This window comes from Eleutherodactylus coqui, chromosome 5 (assembly GCF_035609145.1).
Source record: "Eleutherodactylus coqui strain aEleCoq1 chromosome 5, aEleCoq1.hap1, whole genome shotgun sequence".
NCBI lineage: Eukaryota > Metazoa > Chordata > Amphibia > Anura > Eleutherodactylidae > Eleutherodactylus > Eleutherodactylus coqui.
The window spans coordinates 120,391,485-120,410,529 of NC_089841.1; the positions used below are offsets into that span (position 1 = coordinate 120,391,485).

At 46.9% G+C, this 19,045-nt stretch overlaps 1 protein-coding gene across 2 annotated transcripts in view; it reads right to left on the minus strand.

Moving 5' to 3' along the window:
- The window catches only part of TRIM36 (tripartite motif containing 36), an 87,678-nt gene that overhangs the window by 30,164 nt on the left and 38,469 nt on the right, over window positions 1-19,045 (minus strand). The window contains exons 1-2 of one of the 2 annotated variants that reach the window (XM_066603078.1): window positions 10,106-10,260; window positions 1,756-1,990 (exon numbers count right to left, since the gene is read on the minus strand). In XM_066603078.1, coding sequence (XP_066459175.1) covers window positions 1,756-1,990; window positions 10,106-10,138 — 268 coding nt within the window. In that variant the 5' untranslated portion in view covers window positions 10,139-10,260. Of the gene's footprint in view, window positions 1-1,755; window positions 1,991-10,105; window positions 10,261-19,045 lie in introns of those variants that run through there. The other variant, XM_066603077.1, reaches the window with a different exon arrangement.

Here is a 19,045-nt window from a genome sequence, read left to right on the forward strand (position 1 = left end):
GGTATATAATTTGCTCAAATCATATTGGCCCATCTACCAAGAACCTTGCATTATTTAATGTGGTTAGAGTATTATAGGCATGTACACTTCTGATAAGTATTTTGTGTGCTGTTGCCACTTTTTTGGTTTCTGCTTGTATTGATCAACAAGTTATCTCCTATCCTATGGATATAGAATAATTTGTGATCCTGGTACAACCCCTTTAAATGCAAAAAGTTCAGCAACTTTCAATAACCTTCACTAACATTGTCTATCACAGTTGCTGTTCTGCAGACTGGCACTTCTGCACAGTCTACCCATGTAAGGGTACCTTAAATCCCACAGGCTGCACTGTATAACTAGTTAGGAAAGCATCAGTATTGTCAAATGTCCAAAAAAAATTGCTGGATAATTATAAAAATAAGGCATTTCTCAGTGTTCGTGAATTGTTTTGAGGCTGGAGGTACTTCAGCTGATTATTCCGACTAAGACCGAATGCCCATGGACAGCTAATCGCTGCGGATTTCGCAGTCAGACACCCGCTGCGAATCCTGTTAATCCTGAATGTTAACAGATTCTCCTCTGCACATGAGTGGAAATCAACTGCGATTTTCCGCTTGCAGGGGAGAATCACAGCATGTTCTATTCATTACGGAAAATGGTGCGGACGGCTTTCATTGCAGTCAATGGAAGCAGTCTGTCCTGCAATACTCCGCGCTATGAGCACAGCGGAAGTATCATGTCAATGCGTCAGGTGCTGCACTGCGCATGCGTGCCAGCTTGCCGGCAGACGCTCACTGCAGTCCCGGAGGGGAGAAGATCACCGAGACTGCAGAAGGGAGGAATGTGCTAAAATATAAGCTAGTGAAGGCAGCAGCACCCTGGACACAATACCAAAAGTTGTGAAACTAGGGACTAGGCGCAGGCTGCAAACAGCACATCAAAGAGCTGAAAATGAGTGATGGAATGAAGATTGCAACCTGAAACTTTTTAAAAAGGGTCATCTTGTGAAGACCGTGCTTTTTTCTATGCCTCAGTAGAGCATCATAGGAGTTTCCTCATTTGGGAACAGTTATATAAGGCTGTCTGTCCACGGGCGAGGTGTCATTATGAGATCCGTGGCGATAAATCGCACGTGGAGCTTGCATGACACGCTTTCCATAAGACAACTATGAAAAGCGCAGCCTACTGCACACGGGCAGAAAATCACAGCACTTTTTCATTCGTGTGATTAAAATCGTGGCATGCTGCGATTCTCTGCGGTGAGCCCATCAATATAGGCTCGTCACGGAGCACCTTTTAGTGCTCCCCCCCCCCCCCCCCCCCCCCGCAACGAATATCGCTAGGGATATTCCGTCACGGCCATGGGCAGACGGCCTAAGAAGATGCCTGTATAGAAGCAGCTCCATTCTGGCAGACTCCTGTCCGCTATACATCTGCCATGTACTACCACACTTGCTTGCAGTGGAAATGCCTGGTTAGCTGTGGGTTTGGGACCACCTTTTAAGTCAAGGTTAAATAAGTAACTTACATAAAAATTAATCCCCCAACCACTTCAAGGCAAAGTGTGTCCATGGCCTTCAAAATCCTTATGAAGATTACCACTTCTCTAAAGACGGCTTCCTGGCCATTGTTTCTGCTTTGGCTCCAGCAAGTTTTAGTTTAGTCATAAATTAAGTTAACTCACAGGGAGGAAACATCCCAGGAGGACATTAATCCATATAAAATACGTAAGGTACTTAGCTCAGCAATTTGTCGTGAGAAGCTACAACTAACCTGATCTGAGAAGTCTGTCGATTCTTTCCAAGCTGGGTGACTGGATGCGATAACGGGGGCTTCCAGGGGCTGAAGCTTCTGAGCTCACATCTGTGGAGTCCTCCAAAGTCATGAAGAGCAGCTCCTTCACACACTTGTGACAGATGCTGTGCTGACATGGTAAGATCAGCGGGTGGGTGTAGAGCTCCTTACAGGCTGGACAGATCAGCTCACGTTCAATGTTTTTAATGGCAACCTGGAGGATATGAAAAAACAAAGTTAAGTCCCTCTGCGGAACACAATATACCAATTATGGAAAGAAATATCAATGTAAAAAACCAGTGTAATACTGCTATAGCACATCCACTGTTAGACTAATCCTCCAGACAGTAAATATACACCATCCTACAAAGAGTAATTGGACACCTGAGAATCAGAAAGTATTTCATTTAAATATGTTACTACTTAGTGGGGCTCCTTTGGCCCTCAGGACATTAGACAGATACTCTGTGGCAAATTTCCTACTAACGTCTGATACACTTCAGCTGGCATTTCCCTCTATTCACCCTGCAAACATCTGGCAAATTCTCTCAAAGATGTACACTTTTCACATTTCCTGATCTGAGGTTACGCAAGATGTTCAGGTTGGGACTCTCAGGATAGATAGTCTTTGAGAGAATTGCCAGACATTTGCATGAGGAATGGAGGGAAATACCAGCTGATGTGTATTGGATGTTAATAGAAAGTATGCTGTGAGAGTACCTGATGCCATTAGGGTCATAGGAGGCCCCACAAAGTATTAAAGGGGTTGTCCCGCGAAACAAAGTGGGTCTATACACTTCTGTATGGCCATATTAATGCACTTTGTAATGTACATTGTGCATTAATTATGAGCCATACAGAAGTTATTCACTTACCTGTTCCGTTGCTAGCGTCCTTGTTTCCATGGAGCCGTCTTATTTTCAGCGTCTAATCGCCAAATTAGACGCGCTTGCGCAGTCCGGGTCTTCTTTTCTCAATGGGGCTCCGTGTAGCTCTGCCCCGTCACGTGCCGATTCCAGCCAATCAGGAGGCTGGAATCGGCAATGGACCGCACAGAAGCCCTGCGGTCCACCGAGGGAGAAGATCCCGGCGGCCATCTTCACCGGGTAAGTAAGAAGTCACCGGAGCGCGGGGATTCAGGTAAGCGCTGTCCGGTGTTCTTGTTTAACCCCTGCATCAGGGTTGTCTCACGCCGAACGGGGGGGCTGTTGAAAAAAAAAAACCCGTTTCGGCGCGGGACAATCCGTTTAACATATGTAAATATATATTGCTTTAGATTCTTGGTCATTTCCATATATGTTAATTCTTCTCAAAGATGATCAACCATCATTGGACAGTTGAACAATGGAAAAAATAAATAAATAAATAAAAAAAAACGACTTCTGGAAGCACAGATCAAGTTAGGCCAATGCACACAGCGGGCATTAGTCTCTGGTTCCCGCAACAAATACTGCCCATAGGCATGCTATGCAAAATGTTTTTCAATGCCCATGAGTGGAACTAAACTGCAATTTTTCGCTCACGCCGGGAGGTGGGAGAGGTAATTGCAGCATGTCCTAGTGCAAACCTCGCATGGACAGCTTCCATTGCAGTCAATTTCGAAATCAACGCGGATCCACGTCAGACGGTGTAATTCTCTGCACAGCACAGAGAAGACAACGTCGCACAGATCGGGGCACAGGGGTACGATTCCACAAGGAGATCTCGCAGTTGGAATCAGACCCGGCCATGTGCCTTCGGCCTTAGTCCATTTTCAAATCAGATGGATGTACCTGGGTGTGGAGGCGGCCCGGGGAATACCTTCTGCCTGAATGTGTTTTGACAGCAGCTAAGTATGGCAGAGGTCATGCTTTACATGGCATGGTGTTGGTCTGTTGGTTGCAGTGATGAGAACTATGAACACGGAGGTGTACCCTGACAATCTAGACAGTAACGTGCTGTTGACAATGTGCTAATACTCTGGGAATGGTCAGCAATACGTTCAACAAGACAACGTGTCTAGTCACAAATCCAACATGGTTTAACATTGGTTAGAGGATATGGATGTTCCACAATCGGACTGGCCTGCAGACTCCCAACCTGAACCCTACTGAACATTTTGGGTAACTGGAACATCGGATCAGGAAACGTGAACACTGTACTACATCTTTGAAAGATGTACCAGATGTTTGCAAGATGAATCGAGGGAAATACCAGCTGAAGTGTATCAGACGTTACTAGAAAGTATACCAATATGTATGGAAGTATGCCGATTAAGTCAATGGAGACCACCCAACCCGCAGCCCATATGCAACTGACATTGCAGATGGGCCACGGGTACCCACATCACTGCCTAGCAACAGAGCGGGAAGTACAAGTTTAAAAACAAAAAACAGGACAGTGCCTTAATATACAGTAGCATTGCAGAGAAGTGGGATGGAGATGGGGCACCACTTAAACATCAACTTAATGGTTACTATGAAAAAAGACCATGTTATCCCCAAGACCGTTTTGACATAAAAAACCCAGAAGTGTCCTCCTGCTCAGTCTTTGTGGGCTGCTGCCTAACTGCAGGGAAATTCAGCTAAGCCTACATAGACTATGTGCACAGATCACTATGGGAATGCTATCAGTGGAGGTCACAGCCATGGAAGGCACCTGGAACCAAAACCCCCTAACTCTTGTCCAATCTGTTGGGGCAGCCACGGTTCACCCTATCCAGGCAGACTGAATGGAGAGGTGGAGGCGGTGACACATTCACTTCTTGAAGTAAAAGGGGTTTTCTGGGCACAAAATGGAAATTCTGAAGATCCTGATATGGAGGACCCTCTTCGTCCCGTGCAGCCTATGATATCCCACTGTGTTTACAGGCATCACTTCCACAGTAAACAGACTTTTCTACAACTCCCAGCATGCATAGAGCTTGTTTACCGGCCAGGGCTGTAGCTCCGCCCCTAGCACACAGGTCCTGCAACTTATTGACACCAACCCTCTCACTTAGAGTATTAGGGAAAGCTGCTGAAGCAGGAAGGAGCTTCCAGCAGTCTGAACTGCACATGAGCAATGCAGTGTAGCGCTTCTGGCCTCCCATCATGCACTGCTCAAAGGAAGTAGCAAATGTGGACAGGAGGTCACAGAAAATGGAGATATCTTAGACAGAAGGTCACATGACATAGAAAATGCAGACAGTAGGTAGACCAGCTACAGTGAACCTATTACACAATGACTTCTTGTGATAATTACATTAGATTTTAAAGTGTTAGGTCTGTTCAGAACACCCCTTTAACCAGAGAGTGCATCAGACATTTGTGCTATAAACATCTAGGATGGGACTATGGGAATTCCCATCTTGTGAAGCGATGGCATATCACTAGCACTCGCCATCATCATGATTGGTAGGGGTCTGACCCCTGGGACCCCCACAGATCCAGAGAATGAAAGGGAGCCCGACCTTCACAATAGCATTCCCTGCCACCATGAACGTAGCAGTATGCCAATTCCCCTACAGTGCCACCAAGTAGAGGAGAGACTGAGGGGTTGCGCCCCTTTAAAGGTAATTTACAACTACTTTATATTTTGTTAGCTAGTCTGCTGCACTAAAGCCTACGACAACAGTGAGCAAATGACATTTGGTGACTGCAGGATAAGGAACTGTCTCCTTCAATTACACAGATGCACAGCTTGCAGTGAATTACAATGCGGCTGAGCGAATTAGGAGAAAGCTCGGCCTGCAGTTAATCATTTGGAAGGGGAGTTTTGTCTGCTCATTCCAGATTTCTGTGGGAAAAAGTGAAAGGGGAACACATTGTAGAGGAAGCGCTGCTCATCCCAGCGGGCCGCGTCTGCAGCTCCTCCTGACACTTCTAGGGAGCCTGCTCACAAGTCATACTACTGGCACAACGCCTGGCAGAGGCTTCTTATAGACCGCCATGTGTAACTACAGACAGCTTATAAAGGAGCTGGAAGAGTGTCACTGGGGCTCCCCGACAGCTTCACTACATTGGCAGGTCTCTACTTGTGCCTACAGAGAGCAGGCAGGTGGTGGAAGTAGTAGAGGGACTTCTTTAGACATATTGGCCTCCAGTGCACTAGTCTATTTGGGGCCATGTGCTGTCCTGTTAATTTATAGGCAGCACACAGCCTCATAGCCTATGAGATTGACGTTTCCACTGTAGACCAATAGCGAGCGTGAAAAAATAAAAAGACACTTGTTGCATGTCCTATTCCTGTCTGTCACGGACAAGAAATAAGATACACCCTGTGCCTGCATAAGTCAGACAGCACATGGACAGGATGGCCTTACAAGTCTCCTCACACCTAGGTGCTCACATTAAGGAGAAACTATACCCTTCCTGACCCACAGCTATAGCCCTCACTAGCCCAGCTAGTAATCTACTGCACACTGATAAGGGGTGATCACCCCAAAACAAATTCCCAGGCATTGTTATAAGACTTGTCTGACATTGACTTGAAGGAATGCTGCTTTCCAATAGGTGGCGCTGCAGTGGTATTGTTCCATCTTCCCATTTGCACATTTCCCAGAGGCACATGGATGATCTTATAAGTCTCCTAACACCTTCTGGGTGCTCTCCTTAAGGAGAAACCATACCCTTACTGACAGGTAGTCAGAAACATAAGACGTCATTTTACCACCCCAGCCATGAAGATCTGAGATGGGTACACCCCTTTAAGGTCTCGCAGGTTGTGCCCATTAGAGACCTTCAGCATGGATTCCACAGTGAAGATAAAGAATAAAACCCCATTCATACATAGCTTTGTACTTTATTGCATAACCGCTTAATGCACAAGTTTACATCCTGGCAGGGTGGTACTTAATGCAATGGATGTAAACTTACGCCGACTCAGACTGACAGCCAACCTCCCATTGTAACAGCAGAGATCGGTGAGACCATCAATCCCGCTGTTAACCTCTTACATGCTGTGATTAGTCTAGATTGCAGCATGTAAAAAGTTTGGAGGGAGCTTATGACGTTGTTGGCCCTCCACTATTTAATCATGGAGGGCTGATGAGTTGCAATGGCACCATATATGTACAGCGCTTGGTCCAGAAAGTACTGTATTTTTCGCTCTATAAGGACACACCTGATAAGACGCACCCACGTTTTAGAGGCAGAAAATAGGGAACAGATCTTTTGAACTCCCCCCGGGACAGTGCAGGAATCGTACCAGGCGACGGAGCAGCAGAGTTCGCAGAAACACTGGAGCTCCATGACAACAGCACTCGTGTATGAGCCGAGGAATGGAAGAAGCCAATTGGTAGAGGCGGGGAAGCAGCAGCAGTTCCTGACGGCGCTCACCACCAACAGCAACAATGCAGAGGTGAGAGAATTAGTAAAAGATCACTAGTTTGTTCACGCAACTGCGATTTAGTTCTTGTGATGGCGTGCTAAACTGGCGATCCTGCTGGCAGCTTTGAATTTCGGCACATTCGCTCTCTTAAGATGCGCTGACTTCTCTCCCTGCCACCCCCCCCCCCTCCCTCTCACTTTGAGTGGAGGAGAAAGAAAAGGGTTTCTAAGGCCGCCTGCAGAAGGGCGGAAGTTCCGTGGCGAGATTTCCCACAGAATTTCCGCCCGTACACGCCTGCATAGGATTGCATTACAATACGCAATCCTATGCACACGGCCGCGGTTTGTCTGCGTGAAATCACGTGCAGAAGACAAACCGCGGCATGCTCTATTTCTGTGCGGGGCTTGCAGAGCCCCATACAGAAACGTCACTCCCCGGCCACGGGCTCCACTCTGCGCATGCGCCGAGAGCGCAACTTCAACAACAAAACTCACTATCTGGTGCGGCAGATTTAAGGTGGCTTCACATGGACAAGTTTACGTGCACATCATTTGCTTGCACAATACGCTGAGATTATAACCCATTGTTTCAATGGGTTCATTCTCTCTCTTTGTATGTGCATTTCATGCTCTACTTGTGTGTATTCATGCATTAAACATCCCCATAGATGTCTATGGGGGTTGCAGATGTGTGCCCAGTTCCATAGGAACACACATCTGGAGCTCAATAGGCTAAATAGCCATTTAAATCAGGGTGTGGTCCCATGGGCCAAAATATGCCGATAGGCATGCAAATAAAGGCTTCATTCATAGCATAAATATGTTGCACTGAGTTGCGTGCAGAAACGCATACACCCGTGTACAGCTGCCCCTACGCTAATTACTGCATGCAGGTGTTACAGCGCACAAGCCATGTGCCTCCATAAACCGCCATACTGTTCTCCCCTAGAAGGGATGCTGCACACCACCGACCTCTGTACACAGTATGGCGCACTTGTGTAGGAGCGTCTGTATCAGACGGGCTGTAAGCAAGCAGAGATTATATAGACAGCTCTACTTCCTGGAAGACAGCAGCGATGCAGCAGAGGACTTGCATCGTCACCTATACACAAGAGGAGATGCTGCAAGGTCTGGAGACACCCCTCGTATTCCTGCAGCGTCCACTAGATATACGGGTGGAGCCGGGGGCATACCTGCAATGGAGAGGCGCAGTGCTGTACAGATTGGCATCACTTGAGGGCCCTTTACACAGGACCATTATCACTCAAAATGCGTTCAAACTACCATAAATAAGTGATAATCATCCTGTGTAAATGCAAAACAAACACCATTCGCTCACTTCTCGTTTTCGCTGACAGTCACCCTGTCTACAGGGGATATTACAATGACCCCCACTGCAGATCACGTTCATCTCATGCTGGAGCGTGGGAGGAAACAGGCCAAGATGGAGAGAACATACAAACCCCATGCAGATGTTGTCCTTAGGGCTCATTCACACGAGCGTATGCATATTTTAGTCCGTGAATACGCAACACATTCACAGGCTGCAATGCGCCGCAGCGCTGCGTTTTCTTCACCATCACCAGTCTTTTTACATGTGCAGGTGTGCTGCGGATTTACTGCATAAAACCACTTGAAGTCCCACTGAGTACGCAGCGTCAGCGCACACTAGGTGTGAGCCACAGGCGGCACAGCAGATTACGGCCGGCTGAGCTTGGCTTTACGTCATTTTAACCCAGCACCCCTAAGCTGCCCCATATTCTTCAAAGTGCCCCTCATAACCCTAGAGGGCACAACATGAATTACACTCCCCCCTCTCGGTGTTACGGACTAACGGGTCATTTACACGGGACGATTATCGCTCAAATGAACAAGTCTGAGTGATAATCATGCAGTGTATAAGGGAAAAAATATATATATTAACTTTTCATTCCAAGTCCTTATTGCTGGATCGCAGGCTTCTCGCTCCGTGTGAACACTCCCCGCATCACAGAGTGCAGTACCGAGCGAGAAGCCCGCGGTGAGGTCTGTCCGACGACCTTAGTGGTGACACCAGCGCTCACGCAGTCGTTAACCGGACGTAAATATCGCCATTTAAAAATAACGCACCTTATTTTTAGTCCAATTTCAGAAATTTTTTTCCTTCTTCAGACTAACTTGGATGAAAAAAGTGGGTGCGAAAGCTTGCGCTGGAGGCACACAGCCGGCGATGGCCTAGCGCTCCTCGCCATACATTTACCCTGAATGATTGGCCAGTTCCGATGGCTCATTGGACCGTAGTCGCCTGCAGTCAGCACTCCTGTCTCTGACTTCTATCCTGCAAGGTGTACGACGCCTGTTCACACCAACCAGCACTTTATGGCCACATGAAACACAATCAGCCAAAACTGGTTAGAGCATTGCTGATCATTCAGTCACCGCACACCGGCAACCATCGTACAAACCACCAAATAAAGTGTAAAGGGCCCTGAAATAGTGTGCCACCCGCAGATCAGTAGCCAGCCACCCTCACCACCAATAGTGTGCCACCCGCAGATCAGTAGCCAGCCACCCTCACCACCAATAGTGTGCCACCCGCAGATCAGTAGCCAGCCACCCTCACCACCAATAGTGTGCCACCCGCAGATCAGTAGCCAGCCACCCTCACCACCAATAGTGTGCCACCCGCAGATCAGTAGCCAGCCACCCTCACCACCAATAGTGTGCCACCCGCAGATCAGTAGCCAGCCACCCTCACCACCAATATGCCACCTGTGGGCAGACAGCACTGGAAGTGGCAAGTGTCAGTTACTACCATGACCCAGTGTTGTGGGCACCAGCTACAAGGGGGCACATATCTATGGTACTTGTGCCCACATACTGTACAAGAGTGAGCTCCCCATCAGCCCGCACATAGCACCACTGGCGGCCCATTACAAACCCCAGCAGCTGTTGTCGCGGAGCTTACACTCTAACAAGCCCCTCCCACAACACTGCAGACAGCGCTTATACATAATGTATAGCTCGACCGTCTCTGCCCACTCCTGCTCCCCAGCACCGACCTGGCTGTCCCCCGCTTCTGGCTGAGCCTCCATCCTCGGAGCGGTCTGCCGGTGTTCTGCTGCGGACACAGTACGGTGCGTTCTCTCCGCTGCCCTGCTCAGTGACTCCACAATGGGCGAGTACGTAACAAGCGCACACCGCCCTCCAGCCTGTGCGCCCGGCACTCTCTGACTGACCCACGACCAACTCTCACCAGAACTCTCTGTCATCTACATAATGGGCGGGGTTGTTCAAGAAAAATTTTTCTATTGGATGATACTATGAGGAGGCGTTCGCAAGACCTCGCGGTTTGGGCGGGATATTAGGACACGCCTCCTATCGAGTATAAAAGGGGCAGTAACGGTTTTCTCTCGTGTGGAGTGTACCAATCGCCCGCGGGGAGGGGGAAAGCACTGAGATAATGAGGGGAGGGCCGGAGATAATGTACAATGTAATCACTGCATTCATGATGTAACTGTGGGGGGATCTGGCAATCTATATTAGCACTACAACTCTCAGCATGCTAAAATCCCCGACCTTAGAGCATCCCTACTCGCACTAAGCTGGCCCATAACGAGCTAATGCAGTTATTTAACCCCTTCAGCCACTGCCAGGCTGTTATGTACCATCTTTTTGACTTTTGCTGTCTGACTAAAGTCCCATCTCATCTATCTCGGTCAGTCCCACAGAAACTAATGGAGCCCAACGCTGCGTTTACACGGATCGATCATCGTTCAGAGAATAAGTCATATGAAGGCTAATTGTTCCGTGTAATCGCCAGCCAATGAGGAGCGGGAACCGTGCGCTTCATGTTCCTCCTTCTGTTTCAGCCGGCATAAAAATCAGTTCCTCGATGGTTTCTTGTTGTATTGAGCAAGACGCTCACGATTCCCAACGATGACATGTCGGTGTAAACACGCTGCCCGAGCGAGCTGGCGATGGCGTCACTACTAGCGCAGCTGGTCCGGCAACCGAGAATCATGAGGCTTTCGTTCAGTGTAAAAGGGCCATAAGGGCCAATAGTCGCCCAATTAATCACTCAAAAGAGCGAATTTGGGTGACTGTCACCCCATGGTAACACCTGACAGGGCGCTCAGCGACAATCACTTACCGGAGGCGCAAGGTTTTGAGCTCACCTACAGACCAAGTGACTATCAGCCGTGTAAACAGGCAGTGGTTATCGATGAGCGACGGCCTGTTTACCATGGAGGCGGATGGCTAGAAGAGATCTCTGGCGCACACCGCCTCCATTCACGGAGCAATTATCGCTCCCGTATGGAAGCTATGAGGTGCTTACATGACGGGCAGTTGTCCTGTGTAAAAGTACCCTTGGGCCTTATTCCCATGACCGTATTTATATAGGCTGCTATTTAGTGGAGTCAAAAAAAAGAAGGAAAAAAATAATAAAAAATTGCCCAAAAATCGTGAGCCTCTGAAGCATTGGATTCCAATGTATTCATTCAGATGAACAGTTTTTTGGCACGTAAAAAAAATCCCACTGGGAAAAATAGCCCATCGGCGACCGTTTTTATACATCGTGTCATTGGGTCTCGCCCTATCTTTTGCCAAAATACGCAGAAAGCTCCCATAGACTTCCATGGAAGTTAGAAAAAACATGGTGGGGGAGGGAGTTACCCTGCGTACTGCGCTGGGAAAAGAAGACAGCTGGCTCTATTTAAGCATTAGCAGTCATTCCGAGGATCTCAGACTATCGAGGGTTTTCCGCCCTGCAGCGTATATTTTTGCCGACTGTGTGAACGGCAGAAAATATGCGGCTAAAGATCGGTACTCGGTCGTATGAAAGAGGCCTTATGGCGAGTCAGGGAGTCGTTTTTGAGATTAAAAATGCCTTACATTGCAGTGAAAACGCACATTGGTGAGTGTGATATCAGGCTGAGAAACTCGGCCCATTATTGCGCTCACCTGTGTGGAGGCAGCCTAAGGGTGCACTCATCTTATATCCTCAGGCGTGACTCGCATCACGCAGCACACGGACACTCTGCATGTTCTATCCTTCTGCAAGACTCACATGAGATTACGCTGCAATATGTCCGTCTCACAGCATCGCTGCGAGAGAAAAATCACCCATGTAAAACACACCAGTTACATATAATGCGTTGTATTTGTGTGTGTCACACAACGCACAAAACTCGCACAATTTTCTCGCCTGTGTGAATGCAACCTTAGGGCTTTTACCCACTTGCGGTTTTTTTTTCACTGCAATTTTGCTGTGTTTTTTTCCCCAAATGTCAATGGGACTTTCTAATGTTAAAATCGCAGCAACGCGAAATTGCAGCGAAAAAAAAACTGCTAGTGGGTAAAAGCCCTTAGGCTTCCCACACACTTGTGTCTTTTTACCAATGCATTTATGCTGCGTTTTTTTAACGCAATTGTCATTGGGACTTTCTAATGTTGAAAACGCATCGCACAAAAATCGCAAAGTACAAACTTGTGATGCGTTTTTAACATTAGAAAGTCCCATTGACATTCGCATTAAAAAAAACGCAGAATAAAAAAAAACGCTAGTGTGTGGGAGCCCTAAGGCTCTTTCACATGGGCATCAGTTTAATGCTCCGATAGCCATGCTAAAACAGCATTAAATTGCGTAAACCAAGAACAGCCGTGACCAAGTCACAGCTATTCTTTGCGATGTTACCTGGCTGGCTGCGGCGTATTGCAGTGCACTGACACTGAGGCCCCGAAATCCCTCAGCCGCCAAAAGAATGAAGGAAATCCCTGTGGGGACTCCCTCCAACCCTGCAGCAGGGGACTCCCTTCATTGTTTTAGCACTGCCTCTTTCTGCCAGCGGGGAGAGAGTTTAGCAGCAGGGGGCACCTGTCATTGTTAACTCCGCGCTGCTAAATTTCCTCCCCTCCCTCTGCCAGCCGGCTTGCATAGTCTCCCATAGGAGTCTGTGGAGCGCCGGCATTGTGCTATCAGATAGGACAAGTGCCATCTTTTGACGGAGAGAAATCTTGGCGACAAAAAATCTCTTGACACAAGATTTTTTCGGCACGTCCAAAAATCATTTATCTGAAAGAACCCATAGGAAACCATGAGTCCTTTTAGATGCGCCTATTCAGCGTCAAAACAACGCTCATGTGAAAGTAGCCTAAAACCGAGGTAATCAGACAAAGCAGAGTGCGAATTATTCCGGGAGATTCCCTTTTACGTGTAAGCGCCCCGGGCCGCATCTGTGGAGAGAAATGCTTTTGTCTGCTGATTTGACTATTCCTTGATGAATAGCTGCTTTATGTGATGTTTTTTAGTGAAGTCCCTGTGTTCACACATCTTTGTCCGTAACCCCCCACCCCAATAAGATCTCTCCTCCAGGCTTCCGCACACAACCATATTTGCGTATGTTTTGCGCACATAAAATATACGAACACAAAACACAGAATAGAACCCATTGATTTCAGTGGGTTGATTCTCATGAACGTGTTTTTGCATCCGAATTTCGTGCGCATACAAAGCAATAGGACCTGCTCTATATTACAGCGTATTTACACAACAAGGGCCCCTTTGAAGTATATGGGAGGTGCACAAATACGCAAAGGAATGCGTGAAACACTGCGCAAAACCGCAGGGAAATGAACACATCTGAACCTCATTATAGCCTTTTAATCCACAGAAGGGCTATGTATCATGCACACATCTGAACTGGCCCTGCATGCGCTAAAGTACAGTACTATGCACAGACATGCACTCAAATCACCTCATCCACCTTGTTTATGTGCTAAGTGTATGCGAGTGTACTTGTGAATACGCTTGTCTGAAGCCACCCTAAAGCCACATTATACCAGCCATACACATTAGAGATCTGACAGTTATCTTCCATAGGCAAGTATGCTTGGATCAGAAGAGCATGCGTGTAGACTGAACGGCCCCTTTAATAGGCCACACAGATGTATTTTCACTTGCAATATGCACACAAAAGAACCCATTGATTCAAATGGGCTTGTTCACATCTCCATCTTTTGCGCACACATTTTGGTCAAGCAAAAAAAAAAAAAGGTAGAACTTGTTCTCTTTTTCTGCATGTTAGACAGAACCATTATTATTATCATTCAGAAAAATCGTTGTATCTGGCAAATTTGAACAATAATCATTCAGTGTAAACATGCTCAACGATGGAACACCAAACAAGAATTCGTTTGCTCCTCATCCTTCGTTTATTTTATGCAGGCATAAAAATAATTGTTTGCTCGTCCGCACATTGTTGTGTGTGAACAGCGATCATTTAGTGAATGTGAATGACTGCATGATTTGCAAATGCAATTTTGAACAAAATTGCAAATGATTTATCTGCCTGTATAAACAGACTGCACGAACAAACTGTGTAAACGATGTATCACTATTAGGGCGCCCACCCACTGGCGTTTGCGATTTTCGTGCGTGAAAAACGCAGCGTTTTCCGCGCGCTTTTTGCCGTGTTTTTTGCCGCGTTTTCGCGGCTTTTCCATTAATTTCCATTGACTTTCATGGGTGCATTAGGAGAAAAATAAGGACACATATGCAACTGACAGTTCCTATGTTAAAAAACGCAACGCAACGCAAAAAAAAACGCCAGTGGACAGGAGTACATTCAATTCTAATTGCTCTTGAGAAAAAACGCAAAACGCAAAGAAAAAAAAATCGCCAGTGGGTGGGCGCCCTTAGAGATGAGCGAATCTACTCGTTTTGAGTAATTACTCGATCGAGCACTGCGATTTTCGAGTACTTCAGTACTCGGGTGAAAAGATTCGGGGGGCGCCGGGGGGGGGCGGGGGGAGACGTGGCGGCGCGGGGGGTAGCAGCGGGGAACAGGGGGGAGCCCTCTCTCTCTCTCCCTCTCCCCCCCACTCCCCGCTGCAACCCCCCACTCACCCACGGCGCCCCCCCGAATCTTTTCGCCCGAGTACGGAAGTACTCAAAAATCGCGGTGCTCGGGCGAAAAAGGGGCGTGGCCGAGTAGGCTCGCTCATCTCTAATCACTATGGCCTTAGGCGCATGATCCGCGGTAATGCGCAGTTCAATCAAATACATTGGAGTGCACAATTCCGCTCACATTAGCAGATAAGAAATGCGTAATCCGCTTGCAGAAAATAAAACACAGCATGTTGGATTTCCTGCGCCATGACTTAGTGATAACAGAATGTTAATTGCATATGGGCTGTGGGTCACACTCCTTCATTGACATCAGTGGAGTCCGACCGCGCTAAATCCATGTTAAAATAGAACATGCTATGATTTTATTTCCACTCTGAGAATATGCAGACGGAGATCGCAGAATCCGCAATTCAAATTTGGTTGCGTGAGAACGGCCTTAGGTCGTTCTCACACATGAATGCGGCAAGGCACCACAATTTCAAACGCGGAACTTTGCTGCAATTTTACTTTAGCTTTCGTCCACAGTTCCCTGCGATCGACAGTGTGTTTTAGTACACTCCATGATTTTGATGGGTGATGAGGTGGATAGCGGAAAGATAAGGGCAAGTCCTATCTTTTCCTGCACATTTGCACAGCAAAGTTCCCCATAGAAGTCTATGGGAGGTGCAAATGCTTGTGAAAATGTGCAATACGCTGCACTGCATGAAGAAAAATCACACATCTGGACCTCATTAGGCTAAATAGCCACTTAAATCATATCATATTTGTCTGCCGTGTGCAAATGAACATACCTTGCGTGCGCAGAAAAGTACATTACAATGCGCTGATACACGATCAAATCAACTTTGTTCATAGTGCAAATATGTTGCACTAAAGTGTACGCATTTACGCATACACCTGTGTGAAGGAGCCCCAATACTGCTTATAAGGTCACATGGTCAAAATGTAGATTACAGCAGGTAAGTAGATATTGCTCAGTGTTTCTGGAAACACAATACATCCACAGCACTGTCTAATCGAACAGCTCCAGTTCCCTACATACGGTCATCTCTGTTATTCTGTCCCTTCAAATCTAACTACTAACCCCATAGGAAAGTCAAATAAAGGGCTTCAACAAACGAACTTATGCGCAAATATGCTTGCCACAACGGAGCATATTTGCGCATGAACAAGGGTTATCCGCAGGGTGACACCCTTCCTATTGCTTTTTTTAACCTTCCATAGACTTCTATGGCAGATTTCTGCGAAAAATGCATAGATAGGGCAGGTCCTATCTTTTCACGTGCGCAATTACTGAGAATGAACACTCTCATGAGAATGAACCCATTGAAATCAATGGGTTTGCTTTGTCACATTTTGCGGGCTTGAGTTACACATGCATAGAACAGTGCTCAAACACGTTTGTCTGTTTAAGCCAAAAGATAGGGCTGTCATAGTACTTTTCTCTTCACACATACATGGATGCACCATTATAATCAAACAGTAACAAACTTCATATTGAGAATTAGACATGCTTTCAAAGATGAAGGGATGGAGGTCCGACCACTGAGATCCTCATTGTCACGCAAGTTTGTTCACCCAAACTGCTATGCCTGTTATGTAGCCTAAAGTACTTAAAGGGGTTGTCCCGTGAAAGCAAGAGGGGGTATACACTTCTGTATGGCCATATTAATGCACTTTGTAATATACATCGTACATTAATTATGAGCCATACAGAAGTTATTCACTTACCTGCTCCGTTGCTAGCGTCCCCGTCTCCATGGTGCCGTCTAATCTTCAGCGTCTAATCGCCCGATTAGACGCGCTTGCGCAGTCCTGTCTTCTGTCTTCTGAATGGGGCCGCTCGTGCCAGAGAGTGGCTCCTCGTAGCTCCGCCCCGTCACGTGTGCCGATTCCAGCCAATCAGGAGGCTGGAATCGGCAATGGACCACACAGAAGCCCTGCGGTCCACCGAGGGTGAAGATCCCGGCGGCCATCTTCACAAGGTAAGTCAGAAGTCACCGGAGCGCGGGGATTCGGGTAAGTACTGGACGGTTTGTTTTTTTTATGCCTGCATCGGGTTTGTCTCGCGCCGAACGGGGGGGCTATTGAAAAAAAAAAACCCGTTTCGGCGCGGGACAACCCCTTTAAGGCCCATTTAGACGGGACGAATGTCGGGCTAACTATGCCCAACACTCATCCCTGCATACACTCGCCTCCGTGCTGTTACACGGGTACTAGTATCGCTGGCTCGCTCACAGAGCAGCCAGCAGGGGGGCGGCAGGAGGAGATTTCTCTCCTCTCGCTTCCCTGTCCCTCTCCTTTGACTTAACATAGCAGCCGTTCAGTACTGAACGGCTGCTATTTACACTGAGCGATCAGCTCATTGTCCATCGTTTATGCAGCATGAACGATGGACGATGAGCAGATTGCTGATTGCTCAGTGTAAATAGCAGCTGTTCACTACTGAACAGCTGCTATGTTAAGTCAATGGAGATGGGCGGAGGAGAGCGAGTCTGACCCTATTGTTTTATAAAAATGCCCCCTATTGCTGTGTAATTGCTGTTCAAAGAATGCATGCACTATATGTAAATTAGCTGCTCCACATTAGCATTACTTTTTTCTAAATTTCCCCCTCTCCTGTTTCGATTGACAGTCTGCAGTGGCCCACGAAACAAACAGAAGAAATTGTGTGCCTGCGTAGTCCATAGTATATTTAACTGGATCATCCACAGGTCTTTGAAGCTGGGCTACTGTACACCTCAGGCCTCTTTCACACGACCGTATGCGTTTTTACGTTTGCCCGTATGCGCCCTAAAATTGCATTAATAAAAAATAGTTGCGATTGAGTCCCGAACTTTGCATATTTCCTGCCGTTCACACGGACAGCTGCTGTGTCTCGACAATAAAATACGCTGCAGCATGAAAATCGGCAGAAATCCTCCTAATGCTTAAATAGAGCCGGCTGTCTTCTTTTTCCAGTGTTGGACACAGCTTAACTGCTCCTCCCTTTTTTCCCCGCTTCCATTGAAATCAATGGGAGCTTCCCATGTATTTTGGCAAAAGATCGGGCAAGACCTATCTTTTGATGTGGCGTATAAAATCAGCGACCGAAAACGGTCGCCGATGTGCTATTTTTGCTATTTGGAATCCAATGCTTCACGTGGTCGGTTTTTTGGGCAATTTTTTGATGCCGCTAAATATCGGACCAAAGTATTTGGACACTGCAGAAAATCAGCAAATATGCAAATACTTAGTTTGTCAAATGGTATGCTGGGAAAGGCATGGGTAAAATAAAAAGCTGCTCATTTTGTAATAACTATTCGTTCATCCGATCGAGGACTTGTGGGACAAACTGGAGCGACGGGTATAACACCACCACCCACGCCCATCCTCACAACCATCTCTTCTCACAGCCTTGTAGGAGGAATGGCGAGCAATTCCTGCCCCGACTTACAGAGAACTTGTGGAGAGTATGCCTCGACGTGCGGCCACTGTAATACAAGCAGAAGGAGGGCCGACATGGTACTAAATAGGATAATAAAGCACTTTTCTAAAAAAAAAAAACACGCAGTGGCCAAACACCTTTCTCCATATATTGTTTATATACAATCGTGTGAATAAGGTCTAACACCAAAGATCCTCCATCTGTGTATAGGGACTCTCGAGTATCCCCTAATGGTAGATGCCATGGGAAACAAGGATAGATCATGTTAGATTTCATCATGCCTTCTCCTTTGTTCTGCCAGGAGATAAACTGTTGTCAGCGGTGACTGGCTGAGGTTTGTCTGACTGTTCCCTATCATGGACACACTCCTTATGCCATATCAGGGACGTCACATGCCATAAAAGAGAATATACTACATAGCGCCAAATAAAATGCATACACACCCTTAGCCAAAGCCTGTGCTTACAGGGTCCCTGCACACAATATGGCTTTGTGCATGAACTATGCTATGCTCATGTTCAAACTCTTATTACACTTGCATTTAGTTAACATGAAGAAAACTGTCTTACAAATTATTGATCAACAAATAAAATATGACCCTGCTGGAAGTCTTCCTGGGATTTAGCGGTTTCTCCTAAAGTAATCTTGGAGAGAGATGGTTAC